Consider the following 22,218-nt stretch of genomic DNA (forward strand, 5'->3'; position numbering starts at 1 on the left):
AACATGAGGTAAATGTGCTAGTGTAATATAAGAAAATGACAGCAACTGGCAACTCTAGATTTCTCTCACTGTAGCTTTCTGTAATGTATGCTTGGATTCTAAATCTATGCTTGGATAGATTCTAAACCTAGTTAGTTAATGAAAGTAACCATAAGGATTAGCTAAGCTAACTTTTTTCCCACTAGCAACATCCAAACAGAGCAAGCACCTTGGGAATTGTTAAATCACAGAAGGGTAGCTGTGTTAGGCAGTAACTTTAAAAACAATTCGTAGTTCTGTGGCACCTTAGAGCAGTGGTGGGGAACTTTTTTGGGTTGGGAGCCGCTGACCCACAGAAAAATCACTTGGGGGCCACACACACGTGAGGAACAACAAAAAAAAAATCTTCACTGATGTTGCCCCCAACTGAGAAGGAGAAGGACACTGCCCACATTCCCCTTACGCATCGGAGCCTAAGGGGACCCAGGCTAGTAGATTGTGTGTGCCAGCCCTGCAGGAGGGATAGCGAGGGGGGCTGCAGCGCCAGTGTGGGCTCCCCAATGCTGGTAGGGGAGCCCTGAGCTTGGGGGCCAGATCCAAACAAGCTGGGGGCTGCATCTGGTCCCCAGACCTTATGTTCCCCACCCCTTCCTTAGAGACTAACAAATATATAGGATCATGAGCTTTTGTGGGTAAGACCCATTTCATCAGACGAGTTGGAGTGAAAATAACAGAATTCAAGACCTATATAACAGCAAAAGAAATACCTGTCAATTGTAGGACCCATGTTAATGAAAATTAGCTTCATTAGCCATGGCGTTTCAAAGTGGTAGCGCTGCATGGAGCCCATGCCCTGGGCTCCATGTGGCGCTGCTGCTTTGAAGTAACCCCTCTTCTATCTGATAGAGGCAGCAAGGAGAGGAGGGAGTGACTAGTCAACTCAGCTACCCAATAAGCATTTGCTTATCAGATGGTTGATTAGTCCTGAACATCCTTAGTGTGTACTGAATAATGTCTTCTCTTTTTCTTTGCAGTTCACTCCACTGTTCCTTTCTCTTCTGCCTCTGTCATTTCTTATTATTGTCTGTCTGTCTTAAGACAAGGTCTTAACTAACTCCTCTACTTTACTTGGGCCAACTCCATCACCACATAAGCACAGAACAATAGTCCTATCCAGCTTGTCTTTCTTTGCACTGGTGACTTTAGTCCGTTGAGAAACAGAATCCGAAAGCCCAGAACTTTCAAGAAGCAAGGGTTGATAGGCTGGACAGACTACAGCAATTAATTCATTTTTATGAGACTGCAAGTGTAAGATTAGCATCTCTATGATTAAATTTAATTGTAGCTTTTTTAAATTAGAGAAATTTAGTATTGATTTTAAAACATTAAACATCCGATTTAAATTAAAAAAATCTGTTTTTTTTTAAATAATTGTTTTTTATCCACCCTGTTTCCCTGTGTCAGTCCTGAGAATTTCACTGTGGATCTCTTTTTTGTACTCATGCATGCTACAACCTAGCCAAATTTTCAGCCACATTCATGGTGCAGTTTCCCATTTAGGATATCTGTAGAGCAGCAAAATTTCTTCAGTCCACACTTTTGCAACTCATAATGGCATCGCTCATTAGGCTAGAAACAATGCTGTATTTGGCTACTGTCTGCTTGTTATTGAACCTGTCACCTACATCTTCCTTGAAAATCACCTACATTGGAATGGACATGAGCAAGAACTCGAAGAAACCGTTGCTAACCTTCTGTAACTGCTGTTCTCCTAGATGTGTTGCTCATGTCCATTTCACAACTCGCCCTCCTAATCTTCTGTTAGAATTAGCCAGCAAGAAAAAGCAGAACCATATATACTGGCACATTGAGGGTGCAACTCCTGGGGCACCAGAGTTTGCCTGGCAGATACCACTGAGAGAAACTTTATGGTAACTGTGCATGCAGCATGCACACACCAATATTGGAATGAACATGAGCAACACCTCTTGAAGAACAAGTTCTGGAAAAGTTCTGGACGATTAATAAGTGTTTTGTTTGTAGTTTCAAACTGGTTGACTTATGGAAAACAACTTGCAGTATTTTCATAAGTCTGTTTTCTTTTAGCTCTTGGATGAGAAGCTTCAGCACTGCATAGATGAAGAACAGAGAAAAGCAAGTACACTTTATTTTGTTTACATGTTTAGGCTTTCCTTTCTGACATTTTTTATTTAATTTTATTTGATCTCATAGTTATGAATTATGTTTTTGGGGTCTGCAATTGATTAAAAAATAAACTCTTGATCTGTCTTGCATAGGATTTTTACAGGAGTTGCATATTTTGAATAACTCGGTGAATATAATTTTATATGAGAGGCCTAAGTTTTATGACATAGGGATATCTTTGTTTTAAAACTTTAAAGTTTCATTTTGTAAGAAACAGTTCCAATACCTTTTGTAGATGTGTGGACAACAGAGCATAATTTTAAAGCCACCAAATCTTCTGAAACACAACTGTCATTGATGTGTTTGAAGAAATTTTGGTTTAAAATTTTGGTTCATTCATCAATTTTTGAAAGTTGAACGAGCATAGTGGAAAAGCATGCAACTAGCACACTGATACTTTGTTTTGTTTTGTTTTGTTTTTTAAGTAGTGCACATATGTGAAGTGCTGAGCTCCAAATATTTGGAACTCTCCATATGTTCAGAGAGACCTACTGAAAAATCTGATTAGCTAGTCTTATTTTTGATCATGCTGAAATACATTCATTTTGGTTGTCTTCACTTATTTCTTTTCCCCTTCTCTTTTAACCCAACCCACAACAAAAGGGTTTTTTGGTTTTTGGGGGGGGGGTTTTGGTCAGGGAGGGTTGTGTAAATGTACAGTCTGTAACACATTCACTTGCTTTGGAACTGTATGCTTCAGAATGCAAGGTGTCATCTAGAGAATAAACAACTTGCAACTTTCAGCCAGGCTAGAGCTCAGTTTAAAAACTGATGTATTTTCTTGTACTCATTCAGTGTCAGTGGCAGTAGGACAAAGCAACTCAAATTGTGATCTTTCAGAAAGACAGATATGTTATTAATTACTATTTTTTCCCTTGGGAGTGGGGAAAGGGAAGGAATGTTAAACAAAAACAATAAAAAACCCTAATGAACTTAAATATATGGAAATAGGGAATTACAATTAAAGTTATGGCTTTTGGAAATTTTGTGTACGTCTTTCACCCATTCTCACCCTGTTTTTAAAAGATAAGTTTCTTCCTTTCAGTATTGTAGTTGAACAAACAGCAAGAGCATAACTGGGTTTTGTTGTTGTTTGTTTTTTTAACTAAAAATTATTCCTTCAGTTTTTGCCTCTGTCCAGTTGTGCTCATGCAACTCAGAAAGTACATTAGCTTTCCCAAGGACAAGAAGAAGCATTTGATTCAGTTTTAATCCTTGGAGGCTTCCTCAAAAATTGTATTATAGCCAGAGAACATATATTCATATTTAATCAGAGCAAGGAACAGGAAGACATAAGATTTCAAACAGGAGTCCAGTTTGCCATAATTTTTTTTAATGTTGTAGTAGTAATGTTTCTGCTACAGATTCTACTTCTTCACCATTTAAAACAAACAAAAAGCATAACATTTTAAAAATTGAATCTCTCTGCCTATTTTGGGATATAACAGGTAAGGAATTCTTTGGCAGCAGCTTAATGTTTCTGTTTCCTTACATAAGGATTAAGCTTTTCTCTGTACGTTGGTTGAGGAGTTGTTCCACAGAGAGATGTCTAAGGGAAAGTGTTATGCAGCTGGAAATCCATTTCTACACTTTCTTTCCCACTAGGTCATCGTTAAAAATCCCAGCAGAAACCAGTTTGATTTTTTTCCCATGTTTTGTTGTATGGTTCATAAGTTTAAATGGACCATCAGAAGACAGATTTTTTTTTTTAGTTGGAATCAAAGCAAAGCGAAACGGTTGTCAAACACTTCAGGGGGTAGCCGAGTTAGTCCGTACAGGATAAACTTAAAAAAAATGGTCTGGTAGCACTTTAGAGACTAACAAAACATATAGATTAGTCTATATGTTTTGTTAGTCTCTAAAGTGCTACCAGACCATTTGTTGTTGTCAAACAGTTCATCTTGAAACCTCAGGTTAGCTGCATTGTTCTAACAGACCAAAGTCAGGCTTCTTTTAGTCTCCTGTAATGTCTTTTGAAACTCTCAATTTGGTGTTCACCTACAGGGCAGGATTGGAAATGTGAACCAAAATTAACTAGCTCTAAGCACTGGGTCAGACATTGTTTAGCATTGCAAAGAGCCGGGAAATAATATCTTCCTAAACAATTGAGCACTACCTATTTTTCTTGTGGAAAAATTCTACTTCCAGCGCTGCTAGGCATCTGCTTTTTGATGATATGATAGGAACTAGTTATGATGCTTCTACAAATTGGTGGCAAATAACTATTGCTTCTTAAGACATTAAGCAGACTACCTTTTATAACCATTTGGAGAAAATACAAATAATATATATACTATCCCATCTTCATTAAGATAGAATATTACACAACATTAGATAATAAAAAATACTGTTATTTACCTTTGAAACCCATATTAAGAGAAAGGAAAATAAAAGTTAAGGAATATGTGTTAAGTAGTTAAGAAAACATGTAGATCGTGATACTGAAGAATGGTTACATTTTTAAATACTGTTTAGCTTTTACACAGCACTCTTTGTGCGTAGATCTCAAAGTGCTTTAAAAAGTCAGTATGTATCTTTTTCCCCATTTTACACTCGAACCACTTCTGTTGATATGAATTAAAGCATTGCTTGTTAGAAACTAGCATTGAAATCCTGTCCTGAATAGGGATGTTAAAATTTGGCTAATTGGCTAATTGAGTAGTCAAATAGAATTTTTATCGACTGTTCGATTTAGTTAAGGAAAGGCAACCTGGTTCAGTCCCAGCTTGTGCCAGGTCTGGGACCTACCCCCGCTGCATCTCTGCAGTTTAAATCTCCTACGAGCCAGGTGGGCAGGCAGCCTGGCTCAGTTCTGGCTTGTGCTGGGTCTGGGACCTACTCCCGCCCAGCTCTTGGTACATTTAAACTACAGAGCTGCAGTGAGGGTAGGTCCCAGACCTGGTGTGAGCTGGGCTGCCTGCCTGCTCAGCTCTTAGTGCATTTAAACTGTAGAGCTGCAACAGGGTTAGCTCCCACGAGATGGGACTGAGCTGGGCTGCCTGCCCGGCCGGAGCAGCCTCTGTCTGCAGCCAGCCCAGGCCGCTGTGGACAGAGGCTGCTTTGCAGCAGCCTCCCCTGCCCCTCCTCCTGTGCTGCTATCTCTGATAGAGGTGGCAGCATGGGGGGGGGAGGGCAGACAGCTCTGTGGAGATGGTGCTGGGGGGAACTGGCTTTTAAGCTGGCTCCCCCCAGCACCAGCTCCTGCTTCTCCCCTTCCCCCCTTCAGCTCCTCTTCCCCCCCCCCCCCCCCCCCCGCTCCTCTGACACAGAGGCAGCAAGGTGTGTGTGTGGGCGGGGGGGGGGGGGGAAATGAGAGAAGTTGACTACTCACATCCCTAATCCTGATTGCACATCCCTAATCCTGATTGCACAGTGGTTAGGATTTCACCCTAAGGCAAAATTATACTTCAGTTTTTCAGTAATCCGCTTTTAAAAACAATATCAAGCAACTCTTGAATTCTTCACCTATTGAAGACTAGATGCAAAGTAACAATTTAAATATATTGTCCTAATTGTTAGTTTAGTGGCAAGTCTAAAAATTAATTATTCTGGAAGGTATCTTTAACTGATTTTGTCTGTTTCTTCAAGTAATGTACCAGTTCTTACAATTAGCTACTGTAACTGAACCCTAAAATGACAGTTGCTTCTTCATTTTAGTTTCAGGTATTATAGGTTCTGTCCCCAAAGCCTTTTCTTGTGTTAGGGAATTGTGAATTTTTTTTAAGCAATAGATTTAAATTTTTACTTGAGTTTTTGCTGTGGATTTATGGCAAATAGGAATGTTCTGAATAAATTCCAGTAAAACTCCATTAGTCTGGCATCCAATGCTCTGGCACTACTGACAGTCCGGCACCATCAGGAACCCGGATGTTCTCAGGGCAGCCGGACAATTGGAGCTGCTCTGTGCGTGGCTTCCCTGATTCAGCCGCTGCTGAAACTGACCAGCAGCTGACTGAAAATATACAGATAATATTATTGATAATTGACATTATTAAAAATAACATAAATGAAACATTTGTACTCACAGACTTTATTTAATGGGACTTCTGCTGCAGCATCTTTTTGCACATTTCTTGGAAGCTTACATAATTGATCAAATCCAACTTCATGCATGCATTCAGTCTGTCTTCTGTCAGTCTTATGGCAGGGGCTGGGGATGTGAGGGTGCAGGGGTTTGGGTATATGATGATGCTCAGGGCACAGGTTTGGGGTGTGAGGATAGTGCAGAAATGTTATGGCAGGAGACTGGGGATGTGGAGGTGCAGCAGTTTGTGGATGTGGGGGTAGGAGAGGCTCAGGGCAGGGGGTTCAGGTGAATGATGGGCTCATGGTTGGGAAATGTGGGGGATGCAGGAGTGTTATGATACTGTGGCCACATGTCGGGCTGGTCCCCAATTGGGGGCTTGTTGGCCTGGCTTCATTTTAAAATAAAGTAAAATATTATATCCAGCACACAAGGTTTCAGCATTGTCTTTATTTATGGCAGGGTTGGGGAACCTTTTTGGGTCGGGCCACTGTCCCACAGAAAGCTCAGTCGGGGACCACACAAGTGAGAAGCAAAAAACAATCCCTCCAAAAACTTCCAACCCTCACTGATGTGGCCCCCAAATGAGACACCTCACTCCCCTGTATTCCAGCCCCATGGGGAGAAAAGCAGGGAGGACTGAGGTTCTCAGGACCTTGGGACTGATAAACTCTTCTGGGGTTCCAGGGTTAGTGGATTGTGGGCCCCCCTGAAGCTCTGGGGTGGGCACAAAAATGAGGGGTCCAATGTGCGGGACATAATTGCCAGAGAATGGGATAGGAATGGGGGTGCAGAATCTGGATGGGAGGTAGGATGCAGGAGCAAGCTGGGGATAGGTGTATAGCCATGGGGAGCGGCAGCAGGAGCAGGGCACTGGTGGGTATCTGACCAGGGGGCAGGAGCAGCTTGGCTGGTATCTGCTGGTCTCCAGGAACGAGTATCTCTCAGGCAGGATCTGCAGGCAGCGCTGGAAGAAGCGCATGTGACTCTCCTTTAGGAAATTCAGCTGCTCCTGGTCCCCAAAGTCCGGATCCTGCCCTTCTCTCCCCCGCTTCCATGTATCACCACCACCCCGGTGAGACTCGGGAAAGGAGGTGGGAGAGGCAAAGAGAGAGAGTGGGAGAGGGGAGGGGGACATCTGGGAGGAGGGAGCTGGAAGGGGGAGGCAAGGGGAGGAAGGGGGAGGAGAAGCTCAGGGTTGGGGGTCTTGCTGGCCCTCCTGTCTCGCAGCACTGCACGTGTGGAGGCGTTGGTGTTCCTGGTGGGGAGCGGGTATGGCAGGCGGGAGGAGGGGGAAGAAGCGGGAGGGGAAGCAGGAGTGGGAGGAGAAGCGATAGTTGGGGTGGCCACAGGGCTGGAGCAGCAGCAGGCACCAATCTATGCACCAGGGTCTGCAGGTGATCCCGTATGGCACGGCCCTGAGCAAGCAGCTCCCGCAAGCCCTCCCGCCGCAGCTGCAGGTCTTTCTCCACCCAGCGCTCCTGGCAGCGGACCTGCCTAGCATACAGTGCCAGGTGCTGCTGGTGGTACTCCTCCAGGTGGCGGGTCATCCTGCTGGCCTGGGTGCGGTAGGCTGTCCTGGCCAGGGTGGTGCGCTCTGCGCACTCAGCTGGTGGACCTGTGGAGAAACCAGAGATGTGCTCTGTTATCCCTGGGGACACAGTGGGGGAAACCCAGCCCCGCTCTGCAAGACAAGGACAGCAGGTCTCTGCACCATTATGTCCTGCTGTCCCCGGGAGTGTGAGCTGGCCCGGGACTGCACCCATGCCTCTGTGCTGTATCTAGTGTAGGTGTGGGAGGGGAGATGTGCCCTGCCTTTGCGTAGAGGGTGCTTCTGGAGGGAGGGCATTGTGCAATCTCTCTCCCCGGGGTCAGGAGCATGTCATGTGCCTTCATACATACATGCGTGTGGGTAACAGGCCAGTGCTCCTGTGAGGCAGCCAGCTGGGGCCACATACCCTGGCTGGCGCGGCACATGCACATGTTCTTGCATGATCCGTGGTCAGCAAGAACCACATGCGCAGTCCCTGGGCTCCCGCTCCCCATCCCCCCGCACATAAGGTGACAGTGATGGCACTCACATGTCAAGGCCTCCCCAGCATTGGACGACACAGGCAGTAGGCTTGCTGGCATGGCTCTGGGTTCCGGGGTGCCCGGCACGCTCCCTCCAGGCTCCTGGGACTCCTGGCCATCGTCCTCCTCTTCCTCCGTGCCCTGCGTCAATGACCACCTGGGGGGCACAGACCATCTGATCCCCCAGGATGCGGTCCAGGGCATCAAAATATGGGAAGGAGTCTGAGTCTGCCCCTGGTTGGGAGCTGCCCGCTGTGGCCCTGGCATAGGTCTGCTGCAGCTCTTTAATTTTGGTGCGCACCTGCTCCTGAATGTGCACGTGGCCTTTGGTGGCCAGGCTGTCAGCCATCCGTCGGTAGACGGCTGGGTTCCTGTGTCTAGTGTGGAGATCATGGGCATTGGAGGCCTCCCCACGAACCTCAATTAGGTCCATGATCTCCGCACTGGACCCGGATGGCGCCCACCTTTTCCGTCCCCTGGCAGGCTCCTAGGAACTGCCAGACTGGTCCTGGGGAGCTGTGGAAGGCTGGCTGGCACTGAGTTGCTGGCTCATGCTGGCACTTGCGTCAGGGACAGCGCCTGCAGGCTCTGGGCTGGCAGGGCTGCATCTGGCACGGGCCCAGTGGCCAAACAGACTCTACCCCTTTAAGGGCTCCGGGGTTTGGGGGGGGAGGGGCAGGGAGCAGTAGAGTTGTCCTGGTTTGACCCAGAGTGGCCACCAGGGACAACTGGGAAGGTCTGGAGGTCAGCTAATTCGGAATAAGCGTCTACACAGCGCTTATTTCGAATTAAGCGCCCTGCTATTTCGAATTAAATTCGAAAAAGCAGTTTGCTTGTGTAGACGCTATGGAAGTTAATTTGGAATAACGTCTGTTATTCCGAATTAACTTTGAAGTATAAACATACCCTATCAGAAGCAGTAGTGCCAGGGGCAGACGGCTCTGCAGGATCTGGCTCCCCACAGGCACCCGCTCTTGCCTCCTACCACTTGCTGCATCTGATACAGAGGCAGGAAGGGGGAGATGCATGCAGTTGTTAGGATTAACTGATGAGTCCAGGTGTATCAGTTAATGGTGTGAACATGCTAACATCCCTAGTATTAACGATTGGCAGAACAAGAAGTAGGAAAAAGTGGACTTGTAGGCTCTAAAGTTCTACATTGTTTTATTTTTTAATGTAGTTATGTAAAAATAAAATTTGAAAATTCTCCATTTGTGAGTCTCCCTTTCATGATAAAGATTGCAGTACTGTACTTGTGTGAGGTGAAATGAAAGACATTTTTTTTCTTTTTACAGTGCACTATTTGTAATGAAAAATAATATAAAGTGAGCTCTGTACACTTTATTCTGTTTTGTAATTGAAATCACTATTTGAAAATAAAATATTTAACTGATTAAAATTACTATTGTGGCTATTTTTAATATAATTAATTTGTTTTTTAATTATTAACTTGAGTTAACTGCTATCAGTTGACAACCCTAATGAATAATATAGTACCATAATAAATGAAACAGTGAATTCACACTACTGTGATTGTTTTGAGAAATATAGGTCACTAATTAGAGTCCTGAAGTCTGAATGTCACTGTGTGAAGTTATTGTCTTAGACAGGCTTTGGCTTATAGGCTTTTTGCATTACAATTTTAACTTATTCCTATAACTTACTTTATATCTGTGCTTTAGCCAATAGGAACTAGCTCCAGGTATAAAACTGGGTTCTTTTATACCAGGTTAAAATTTTCAGTGGTCTATATTGCAATGAACAAGTGTAAGTCTTGTCAGGAGAGAGTTAAGACCCCGAGGAATTACTGTAGATGGTGGATATATAGTACGTGGATAGCTTTCTCACCTGATCATGTTGTTGGTTTAATTGTTAATTTGATTTTCTCTTGTTCATTACAGATAATATGCATTTTTCATAAATGTCTACACATACAGAAGTTAAAATGTTTTGTTTTCTCATTCAGGTATTTAACATGCATAGTATTTTATACCAGTAGCTAATAAAGGGAGTAACCAGAGGCTAGAATTCTTGTTTTAGCTAAATTATTAAAACTATTTAATTTGTTTTCACAGAAAATCGAAGATCTCAAAGAAACAACCAATGTAAGTTTTAAAAATAACTTTTCCATTTATTTTTCTGTAGACTGTACAGAGAAAGATCTTGTTTTTAATCCTTTAAACATTTAAAGTTCTAAAAAATATGATGGCAGAAAAGGTATTTGTTTCTTTTAAAGCTGTGTAGGAATCAGCTTTTTGGTTTTATGGGGATTTTCACAATTTTGAAACCTTGCATTCCAATTCAGGAGGGAAGAAAAAAATTTAAACATTTCCCGAAAACACTAATTTTGAACATTTTTGTTTCTAGACGTTTAAAAAGTTTCATTGGGATTTTTACTTTATATTTTATAATGAAACCAAAAACTTGAAACAAAATATCATGAACAGAAAATTGAAGCAGTCTATTCCAAAGAGTTTGAATAGAAAGATCAGTGTTCTCTAATAAAAGAATGTTCCATCAGAAAACTTCTGACCAGTGTGCTACTCTTTCCTTAGCAAGCATTTCTGCCTGCCTCCCGCTACCCCTTTTTAAAGAGTCAATAAGGATGACTCTGTAAAACTTTGATGACAAATAAAGAACCCATTTTTCTAGATCTTCCTTGGGCTTTTTCATGTGGTCCTTTTTCTGGCTTTCTTCCAGTCTTGCTGACACTTAATTAATAGTTGCTATTTGTTAGGTTGTCTCCCTTCTTCCTATTCTGTTGTCTTTCTTCATGGATCCATCCTTATTCCCTCTCCAGTTTTCCTCTTGTACTTACCCTGGGTAACTTCAACTATTTATAGTGATCTGTCATTGTGACTCTTCAGACACTCAGATGTATCTGTGTGTTTAACTTCTGCTTGCTCTTTCTGGGCATCTCTTCTACTTGTCTCCTTATGCATGTTCTGCTTTACAAGTAATACAGTAAACTTCTGATAATCTGGCATCTTTAGGACCCAGAGGGTGCCGGATTATCAAATATGCCGGGCTATCGGAAGAGGAGGCTATGAGGGGTCTGGGGTGGAGTGGGGGGGATGTGCCCCTCGGCGCTGCGGGACTAACGCGGCAGCACCCCAGCTGCTTTGCCCCAGACTTCCCCAAGTCAGCCACTGCTGAAACTGACCAGCGACTGACTTAGGGAAGTCTGGGGCAGAGCAGCTGGGGCGCTGCCGGGTTGGTCCCGCAGCGCCCATGGGCGGCGCTAGGGGAAGAACCCGGCAGCACCCCAGCTGCTCTGCCCCAGGAGTCCCCAAGTCAGCTGCTGCTGAAACTGACCAGTGGCTGACTCCGGGAATCCGGGGCAGAGCAGCTCCAATTGTCCGGCTGCCCAGAGCACTTCCGGGTTCCAGATGGTGCCAGACCATCAGGAGTGCCGGACCATTGGATGCCGGACCACTGGAGTTTTATTGTATGACAAAAACTGATCACGTCATCTTTCTTACCCAACTCCCTTTCTCTGTGCTCTCCTTTCTTCAGTGACTGTTGACAAACAAATATTCTTATGCTCTCTAATTGTCAAGCTGTGAGGTTACCTTTGACTTTCTTCCTTGCTACTTCTCATATCCTAACCAGGATTTCACCAAATCTTGTTGATGTTTCTATTAACCTTTCTAAAATCTGTTCTTTTCCCTGCTGTTAAATCGTTGATTCACTTCTTTCCCAGTCCCCCTGTTTTCGGTATTCCAAGATTCAGCAGTTAAAGTTAAGAGTCTTTGACATGGAAAACAAATTGAAAGGAGTGGGTTTGAAGAAGTGTGAAGAAACTTATCAAAGAAAACAGGGATGTGTTGTCTATTGTGGGGAGCAGCATGTCAAAATGACAGGAAGGTGAGAGGGAAAAGATGATGAAGGAAGCAAGGAGGTGGGGACACTACAGGTTGGCAGTGGAGAGTGATGGGAGAGATCAAGCAGGATCAACGTTCAAACTTCATCTTTATTAGGAAAGTGACAGGAGCCGGTGAATAGACCTGTGGGGCAGTGGTGTGAGGAGAATCTGACATGATCACAAAGGAGATGTGGGGAGCATTGGTATGACATTTACATTATGAATATGTCTTTAAATGTTTTGCTTGAAATTGATTTTCCTTCCCCCTTGCTCCAGTGTTGTGTACATGTTGCTAGTACAGATTCTTTAACATTCCAGATTGACACGTTTTTGCACACTCTTTGTAAACAGGGAGAGGAGAACAATAGGTCGTGGCTCTGCGAACTTTGAGTGGCCCTTAACTCTTTAGCCAAAATCTTTTTTTCGTTAACATTCATCATAGGCAAGAAGTTTTTAATGGCTTATATTTAAACCATTTGTGACAGAAAGATATTAAACATTTTATTTCCTTCTCTTAGATTATGGTAGAATCAATAAAACACTGCATTGTGTTGCTGCAGATTGCTAAAGTAAGTATACTGTCTATTCTGAACTTCATATTGTAAGGTATTCCCACAGTTGTGTAAAATTGTATTCCCTTTTTTACATCTGTTTAAAATAAATATCTTTGAAATATTTCTGGTTATATGAAATGTGTGTGCAGTTCATACTGAAAACCAGATGTTACTGTAGTCCTTTTGCTTTTTTCCAGTAAATCATAATTATAAAATTATAAACTATTAGTTTTTAAGCTCTTAGATGTGAACCAGTTTTATTTTGCAATGTCTTGCAAATGTTCTTAGTTACGTGGGTAACGTTTATTATGTTGTAAGAAGAAAGCACTTCCTAAATTTGAAGGTTTCTTGAGAAGATAGTAGCCAAGGGTGACTTTTTTTCCTTTGTCATAAAGTTTGCTTCCTATTGTTTCTGAATCTCAGAATGCATTAGTAAAAGTAATAATGGCAGTGTAACCAGTAGATCAGGGAAGTACAGCTAAAATTATTTTCTGGTGAGTGCAGATTTTTTATCTGATAAACAGCAGGGAGGGCAACAGTAGTTTTCACTTGCCTGCCAGTCGGAGCTTAATCTCTGTTTCTGGTGAAGAACCTGTTGGGTTGTCCGTTCAGAGTACCCATTATAAAACCAATCGTTAGAGTTTTATACCACAATAACTGTAATACTACTAGTATTGCCTCAAATAGGAACAGAGTGGTAACCTGCTGCAGCCCCAAGTCACTGTCACTGATGGTGCTTTGAACTTGTTTCTGAGTTGCAGGTAACCTGGAATACTCTTTCTTTGTCCTCTATACTTGCCTTGGGGTACACGTGAACAAAACACCTTCTCCCAACCTATTAATTTTTGAGAGGGTATTTTCAGGTAGTTTAGGCCCAAAATGTAGGTTTTACAAAACCCAACCTTTTAAATTGCCACTCAGCTTTTATATTAAAAGTATTTCAGTGAAGAGGGCTTGCAGTTTGGCTAATGCAACATGCAGGGATACCCAGAAAGTTAAACAAACAAGAAAAGTAAGTGAAACTGACAACTGCACTTTGCATTTCACTCAGGTTGGACAATAATGAAAACAGGATCTATGATGAAAGAAAAAATAAATTATATTTTAAAATCCCTTTTAATATCCAAATTTAGATTCAACAAGGTTCTTTCAAGCCCTTAACACAGATAACAAATTTTAAAAAAATGATTTCCAGGTTGACATTGGGCCTTTTTGAAGTAGAAAATATATTATATCATATTAAGATACAGGGAATGCTCTCAGGCTTTTCCATATCACTTTAAGAAGTGTTTTAAAATATATTCAAAAGTTTTACTTTTTTGGGACTTGTTCTATTTAAAATATGTTAATTATAACATTGTCCAATTTACTGTGTTACTGCTTGCTGGGATATAATATGCAGGCCCCTGTTCTGCAAATTGTTGAGCATTTACAGAAGTATTTGTAGGACTGAGATCTTGGCAACCAAAGCACACCAACTTGTAATGTGGTTCTTGAATAGTTTAAAGGAAGCAGTTGTATTCTAGACTTAACTTATTTTTAAAAAGTTTTTAAAGATAGTGTTCCTTTTTGGGATTTATCTTGTAGTGCTGAGTACATCCTGTGATGGGTTGATGCCATTGGGAATTGGGAGCAGATCTCTGTATATTTAGGGCCAGACCAGTATTTATGTGAGATTCGGTATGCTTAACTGTTGTTTCAGTTAAATTTTTGGGGGGAAATTTTTTTTGAAGAATAATAGAAGAACATCTTTATTTTTTGTCCTAGAGGGGATAAAGTGAGACTGTCCTTAATTACTAACCTAACAAAATACAGTCAAACTTGTTTTCGGAAAACTGTTCAGTTGGGGGAGAATTGTGTCAGCTGACATGTTTATATGGAATAATAATATTTTAAAAGTTACAAAATATATTAAATGTGTTTAATATCATTTTGTGTATTTAAAAACATTGTTATAGTTCATGTTGGATTTGTAGTACTGTAATTGCTTCAAAGGGCACATACAATTCGTTCCATGTAAACCTGGAGCTAGAACAACCTATTTCTTGAGGGGGTTTATTTATAGATTAAATTTAGTACAAATCTAGACTTTCCTATTGCCTTGTGAAGAAATGTAAGCTTTTAACGTCCAGATATCTCTTGAAGAAACATTGTTCCATGTGGCCTTCTGATCTTTCATTTCAAAACTAAATATGGTGTGCTAAAATGGTTTAAGCATAATTTAAGGTAGCTTGCTATTGTCATGTAGGTAGGTTCAGTATATACAAAATTTTGTACCTGGTTTTCATCCCAGTGTAGCTTTACAATTGCTATCAGTCATGTAAAGTCTCCATGCACAGGTTTATTTAGCACAATGTCATCTAATCCTGTTCTGAGTTAGCTGACATGGTGATGAACCATCTATGCCTGGCTTATGTTACATTTTTCACTGTAAATAGCACAAGTGTAACTGCACTATAGCTGCAAAAATGGGCAACATTTCCTAATGCAGATTCTCCCTAGGAGATATTGAAACATAATCTTCAAAGTCTGTCACAGTGACTGTGTTGGCTTTTTGTCCTCATTTAAATATAAAATTTCCAGATCTCTCTCATGTCCAAGGTAGGTTTATAGGAAGGACTAATATGGCCTATAATCGTCAATTGATACCAATATAAACATTTTAAGTTTTAGTAAATGGTTTCTTGGCCCTTGAAAAGCCTGAAGTAGTAGTAGCTGCACAGCCTTCATAAGGATTAGGGCTCTGTTGTTCTGAGTGCTGTACAGATATAGTGGTAGACACAATTTGTGCTCCTGTGAGCTTACAAATGTAGTTGTTTGCCTTTACTGAATTGGACCAATGTTCCCTCAAGTCCTTCCTTTGGTACCTGGTGTTCGCTTAACAAAAAGGAAAAAAAAAAATTACTCTATATTTTAGTTTTGCCAGCATGTACATTTACATTCATTTGTGGCTTTTGTAAATAATTAAGAGATAATGTTTTAAATGTTTAAATGTTCAGTTTATACACAAACTGGGAAAAGTTAACTGAACACAGAGAAAATATACTATTGACTACAAGACATTTTAGTTCTGTCTCTACCATCTTAAAGATCATTCACATGTAATTATAATTTGTGGCTGCCCAGTATTTCTGAATCTTTGTAAAGCTACATAAATCTTCTCTTGAATGAATTTCTGAATATTAGCAATGGGTCCTGTTCATAGCAATGGAATTTTTGTGTAGTTCTGTCAGTTACATTATATATTGAGGTCCATTAATTGCTATTAACCAAGATGGTCAGGGACATAATCCTATCTTCTGATTTGGTCCAAACCTCTTCCTGCCAGAAGCTGGGACTGGGCAACACTCAATAATTGCCCTTTTTTTTCATTCCCTCTGAAGCATCTGGCATTGGCTGCTTTCAAGAGACAGGTTACTGAGCTAGATGGAGCACTGGTTTGACCAAGTATGGTCATTCTTATATTCTTATCATTTACTTAAAGCCACTTTATGAACTGGTTGCCCTGAAACTGCTTATTGATTGCACTGTTAGGCTTTCTGTTTAGAGGTCTGTTCTATAAAAATTTGAGATTCCAGCATTATTCTTTTTCCAAAGCCACAAAGGCAAAAGCTGGCTAATTTCTTTTTGTAGATTCATAGGCCAAAACCAGAAATTATCTTTTCTGACTTCCTAGATAGCACAGGCCATATAATTTCCCCATAATAATTGCAAGAGCACATCTTTTAGAAAAACATCCAGTCTTGATTTAGAAGTTTCTAGAGATGGAGAAGCCACCATGACCCATGATAAATTGTTCCAATGGTTAATTACTTGTGCCCTCAAGAAATTAGATCTTATTTCTAATATGAAATTTGTCTAGCTTCAACTTCCAGCCACTGGATTGTTATACCTTTCTCTGATAGATTGAAGAGTCCTCCGTATACATGACAACTCAAATTGTCCAGCTTTGGTCTTTCACATGTGTAATAAATCTATATAACTTGTGTTCCTAGCAAAGATATACAACTACTCTAATATGAGGAGACCATGGTACTATGGTTATATTAAACTAAGCATAGCATTTCACAGTATTCAAAAATTTAGACTTTTTCTTTGAGTAGTGTCCTTATGGGTACTTCACTTCAGGTGTGCATATGCCCCTGTGCCTTTCATTGCAGATTTTTTTTTGGTATCAGCGTGGCTAGTGTTATTCCCATGGTTGTGTGTATAGGATATTTTTTCCCTAAGGCTTATGCTTATATTACAGACTCTTAGGTAAAAAGTTTCACCTGCACAAGTAATGTAAGTCATGCTAAATCTTTACCTCCTGGTAACAACTATGATCTATTATAATTGTGATAAAAGTGTTTGAAAAATCTCATCTAAATGTTAATTTCAAAAGTCATTTCATGTTTTTAATCACAGGTTGAGCCATCCTTAAGAGAAACACACAATATGTATATTTGTCACAGTACATAACTGAATTAATTATAAAAGATTGATATGTTAATATTTTTAACATTTTTCCTTAAGGATCAAAGTAATGAGGAGAAGCACGCAGATGGACTTATAGTAAGTTTAAATCTAATCTTTCATCTCCCTTTATTTCTGCAGAACATGTGAACAGAGACCTGAATTTCCACTCATTTACAGCAAGCTTCCTTCTTTCTCTTATTCATTGCTTCAAATGTCTTGCTTTTTATCTGTTGAAACTTTACTTCTGCAGTTGGCCATCCATCATTTCCATTAGGAACAATAATATTTTCCAGGTTTTCTACTTATCCTTTTAAAGAGCTGTATTGTGAATGTATCCTTGTTTATTTAAACTTTATTAAACAAATTGAAAATCTGCATGTGAACCAAATATAAGGGGAAATGGTTGGGACAGAAATAAGCTTATTATGTTAAGGCTGACATACTTTATAAATAGAATATGTTTTATTGTCCACATGCTATTAGGGATGGTAAATTGCATTTAATCAATTAGTCAATGGAATTTCCATTGATTAGTCGATAAGGGGGGTAACTGCAGAGCTGCAGCGGGGTTAGCTCCCGGCCCCGGTAGCTAGCCTCGCTGCAGCTCTGCCTTTTAAATGTATTAAGAACCACCAGGCTCTTAATACATTTAAAAGGCTGAAGTGCAGCATGGGGAGATCAGGCACAAGCCAGGACAGCTAATTCCCGGCTCGTGCTTGGTCCCGCTTCTGCACTTCTGCTTTTTAAATGTATTCGAGCTCCCCTTATTGATAGAGACAGCAAGGTGTGTGTGTGGGGGGAGGGGGGGGGCGCGACTAGTTGAGTCATTATTAGACTATCCGATAAGCTCATGCTTATTGGATAGTTGACTAGTCAACTAGTCGCTTAAATCCCTACATATGCTGTAAGTGGGGTGATATTTTCTGTATGGTATTTTGCATTTGAGTTACAGAAATGAAAAAAGATTCTATCAAGTTTGCTTCAACCATATTTCATTTTTAATATAACTTTTCCTGTTTATCTTTGTTTTCAGTCCTTTATTTCTTTTTTGTCATTGTTTGAGTATGAATCACATCCCTGTTGATAAGGGACTGGTTCCTCTTGAATTGTGGTGTCCAACAAGCTAGCCACTAGCCATTTAGTGTGGCTAGTTGGCTTGAACAATGTAGCTATTTGGCTGATTGAGTGTGGCTAGCTTGCTATAGCAGAAGCCACTGTAGTGACAACTGCTTCTGACTTGGTTTGACACTATGGCTCTCAAACTTGATTTCCTTAAAAACTTGGAGTTTTTATTGTTTATTTTCATGACTATTGACTGTTATTTCTGATCCCTTAATCTGTTCCTTCCATGGATTCTACTCTTGATATAATGTACATTTCTGTTCAACATATAAAAAGTGCATGCATAAGCTTGAGGCATCATGACAACAGCATAACTCAACAGAAAAAAATACAACATAGAAGTCATTATGCAGGTGCAAAGTATACCACCTAGACCCCTCCCTTTAGCCATCCCCAAAAGCCATATCAGATTAATGTCTTTTGTAGTATGTCCTGAAGATCTAAACATTCAGGCTATCTCAAACCAATGTGGAATGTGAATTCCAGAGCCAAAGAACCCTCACAAAGAACACCCCATCTGTCATGGCATGGGGAGAGGCAGTATCTCAAGTAGACATCAATATTAGCTGTAGAATTTCTACAGTTCTTCTAAATGTAGCATTTACAAAAACTGTAGAGACCAACCCTTGTCAACATGCTTGAGATCTGGAAATGTATTTACATGTAAGCTCATCAGAACTTTGAATTGTTTTGGGGAACTTAATCTCATGACAATAAAGAGCAGATGTGGTCCAACACAATAGTTATTCTAATTGTGAAAGGAAATGTTTATCATCTGGTAATCATGTACATCTAGATTTGAAGGTGAAATTACAGTTTTAAAGGAAAAGTTCAAAATTTAGTGCTAGGAAACACTGCCAAATTGATGGGACAGGACCTTGAGGTTCTCCTCTATAGATCAGGTCTAATAGTTTCTTCTGATTTCCCCTCCAGTGTGGAAGGACTCTTTCTGGAGGTGGAAGGGTAGACCAATTTTATGTCTACTTGGTTTTTTTTGTATGTGCTCAAGGGCGCTAAAAGAATGCCAGTTATATAATGTTTTTTGTACGTGGATAAGTGTCTGTTTAAACTTTGGAGTGAGAGTGTAAATTACCTTTCCTATATTCATGGAGGGGATATTGTTGTACATGTAGCAGAACAGTTTTGGAACATGGAATGGAGGAGAGAGAGGAGTCGTGCAGCAGTATTGTATAGCAGCACTCTGTGGTCCTTGAGAGGGTTTGGAGCTGTGGACAGTGGATTTGCAGCTATGCATATCCCCTGGCAAAAATCCCCAACATGGATATAGTGGGTAGGGATATTGGCAACTTATTTGTAGTCCGAGCCTTGAGCTTGTAGTAACAGCTATGCCAGTCGTCCTTGGGCTTGTTTACATTAGAAAATTGGTTCATTAGAACACATGTTAACAAACATTGTATTGAATACCAAGGGTGAAATTTTGACATAATGGAAGTTTTGCCATTGACTTCAATTAACTTTAATGAGAGCAGGCTTTCACCCTAAGGCAAGGTCTACACTTACAGTGGCATGTAGAGTAGGAATGTAATAGTGTAGCCGATGAAGCAATAAGCAAAAGTTTCTAGGTTAATGCTGTAGACTACACACATTCCCCCCCTCCCCTCCCCAGTAAATTTTTTAGCAGGCTGGCCAGCAGCCCAGCTCAGTGCTGGCTTGCCACAGGTCCGGGACCTACTCCTGCTGCGGCTCTGCATTTAAAGTGTGTTAGGAGCTGTGTGGGTAGGCAGCCTGACTCAGTTCCAGCTCGTGCCAGGTCTGGGAGCTCAGACACCCCTTCCCCCCTCGAACAGGGCTGCTGCCACCCCATGCTGCTGCCCCTTTATCAGAGGCAGCAACACAGGGCAACAGGCAGCCAGTCCGCGAGGGGAGCTAGTATTTAAACTGGCTCCCCTCGTGGACAAGCTCTGCCTGGCACCCTGCGCTGCTGCCTCTGATACAGCGTAGAGTGGTAGGGGGCTCCTCAGGAGTGAGACCTGAGTGCACTGACTGCCGGTCCTGCCCCTGGGAACTGTAGAATAGTCAACTAAAAGAATAGTGATAGAGATGTAGCCGTGTTAGTCTGGTGTAGCTGAAACAAAATACAGGACAATGTAGCACTTTAAAGACTAACAAGATGGTTTATTAGATGATGAGCTTTCGTGGGCCAGACCCACTTCCTCAGATCAAATAATGGAAGAAAATAGTCACAACCATATATACCAAAGGATACAATTTAAAAAAAATGAACACACATGAAAAGGACAAATCACATTACAGAACAGAAGGGGGATGGGGGGGGGGGGGAAAGGAAGGTGAATGCCAGTGAGTTAATGATATTAGAGGTGGGGAAGGGGAAATGTCTGTGAGTAAATAGTATTAGAGGTGATAATTGGGGAAGCTATCTTTGTAATGTGTAAGGTAGTTGGGGTCTTTGTTAAGTCCAGTGTGGAGAGTGTCGAATTTTAGCATGAATGCCAGTTCAGAGGATTCCCTTTCAAGTGCAGATTTGAAGACAGATTTTCAGAAGACATTCAAATCTGCACTTGAAAGGGAAACCGTCAGTGCACAAACCGTCAGTGCACTTCTTTATTATTCATTTTGAAAGCTTGTATTTTCTGCCTAGTTATGAAAGGTTTTTAGCATTATCTACATAAGGGATTGTCTTGTGTACACTAAGACCTTCATTGAGAACAATTTAGCACCTTTTTTGCTCAGATTAAGGATTTCTGTTGCAAACTTTGATCACCGAACTTTAATATCTTACCCATTTGAAACAGAGTGGGTTGGCATGTGACCCATATTGTCAGTCTCGATTAAACTGTCATATTTTAATTTAATATTTCAAATCCAGTTGACCATATTTGTTGCTGAGCTGTCAAATACTCACTTGTTGATGTGCTTTCTTGGGGGATAGCAGAATAATTAATGGAAATTAAAAGATGAGCAGTCCTAGATATAGATAGTTAATTTGCTACATGCAGCGGAGAGCCTTTGACACATTAAAAATATTCACTTCAAAAATTTGCTGTTTATAATATTAAGTAGTTCTTTCATAGTTAAGAAAGACACTGGAATTACTGAGTTAAATTTTCTACTATTGTGCTGTGGCTTCCAAAGAATTTTGACAGGTTAAAATTTTGATTTAGCTTGTTTGAAAGGGGGAAAATGTTTTATTGATGCTACTGATATCCATATTATCCATATAAAAAATGGAAAGTAAGCTGAATGAGAGGAAGTCAAAAGATGACTTAAGAGTTTGAAAATTAGATGTTTGCTTTTTGTTCTTTCCTATTACAGCTTCCATCAGAGCCAGTTAAATATCTGAAAATGAATTAACTTTCATTTCTTCAGTAGTCCACTGACACGTAACATAATTAATTCCCATTGGATTCTTGTACCACTACATAGGGAAGGGGGGAAAGCTGTTACCACATTTAGCCTGTATCAGAACATGAAGGTCCTTAAACATAAAGAGGAGGGAAGTATCAGAGCTAAAGCAATGAGCACAGGCAGTAATTTATTTTTTAACATCTTTATTTTTAAATAGGGCATTTGTAAAAACAAAACACAGCAACCGCAATACACTTCACAAAGGGTAATGAAAATGATCTGAAAGTAGAGTAGGATTAAAGGTTAGACTTACATAAATGAGAAAGTAAGCAGTGTTGAGTTTTTTAAAAGAAAGAAAACGTATAAAGGTAAATAAGGAAGGATGAAAAATATATGTAAGCAAAGAAAGTAGGAACGGAGTAATCTCATGTTGGCACCTGTCCCTGGTCCTTGTTTAGTTAGACCCTAGTCTGGGATCTGGCATCCATGCATAGGTCTTGAGTACAAAATCTGTGTCACCTTAAATAGCACAAATATTTGGAATTAGGGACAGGATCTACTTTATGTATCCAGTTAATAAGAAAAATGAGTATAGCTAAACTTGGCAAAAT

General features: G+C 40.8%; 1 protein-coding gene across 5 annotated transcripts in view; it reads left to right on the forward strand.

The window, feature by feature from the left end:
- Nucleotides 1-22,218, forward strand: part of OSBPL9 (oxysterol binding protein like 9) — a 132,293-nt gene that overhangs the window by 84,849 nt on the left and 25,226 nt on the right. For 2 of the 5 annotated variants that reach the window (XM_075935962.2, XM_075935965.2), the window contains 4 exons: nucleotides 2,086-2,133; nucleotides 10,357-10,386; nucleotides 12,665-12,715; nucleotides 17,216-17,254. In XM_075935962.2, the coding sequence (XP_075792077.1) occupies nucleotides 2,086-2,133; nucleotides 10,357-10,386; nucleotides 12,665-12,715; nucleotides 17,216-17,254 (168 nt within the window). Of the gene's footprint in view, nucleotides 1-2,085; nucleotides 2,134-10,356; nucleotides 10,387-12,261; nucleotides 12,350-12,664; nucleotides 12,716-17,215; nucleotides 17,255-22,218 lie in introns of those variants that run through there. The other 3 variants (XM_025186305.3, XM_025186306.3, XM_075935964.2) reach the window with 3 other exon arrangements.

This window comes from Pelodiscus sinensis, chromosome 9, assembly GCF_052426305.1.
Source record: "Pelodiscus sinensis isolate ZL-2025 chromosome 9, ASM5242630v1, whole genome shotgun sequence".
Classification (NCBI taxonomy): domain Eukaryota; kingdom Metazoa; phylum Chordata; order Testudines; family Trionychidae; genus Pelodiscus; species Pelodiscus sinensis.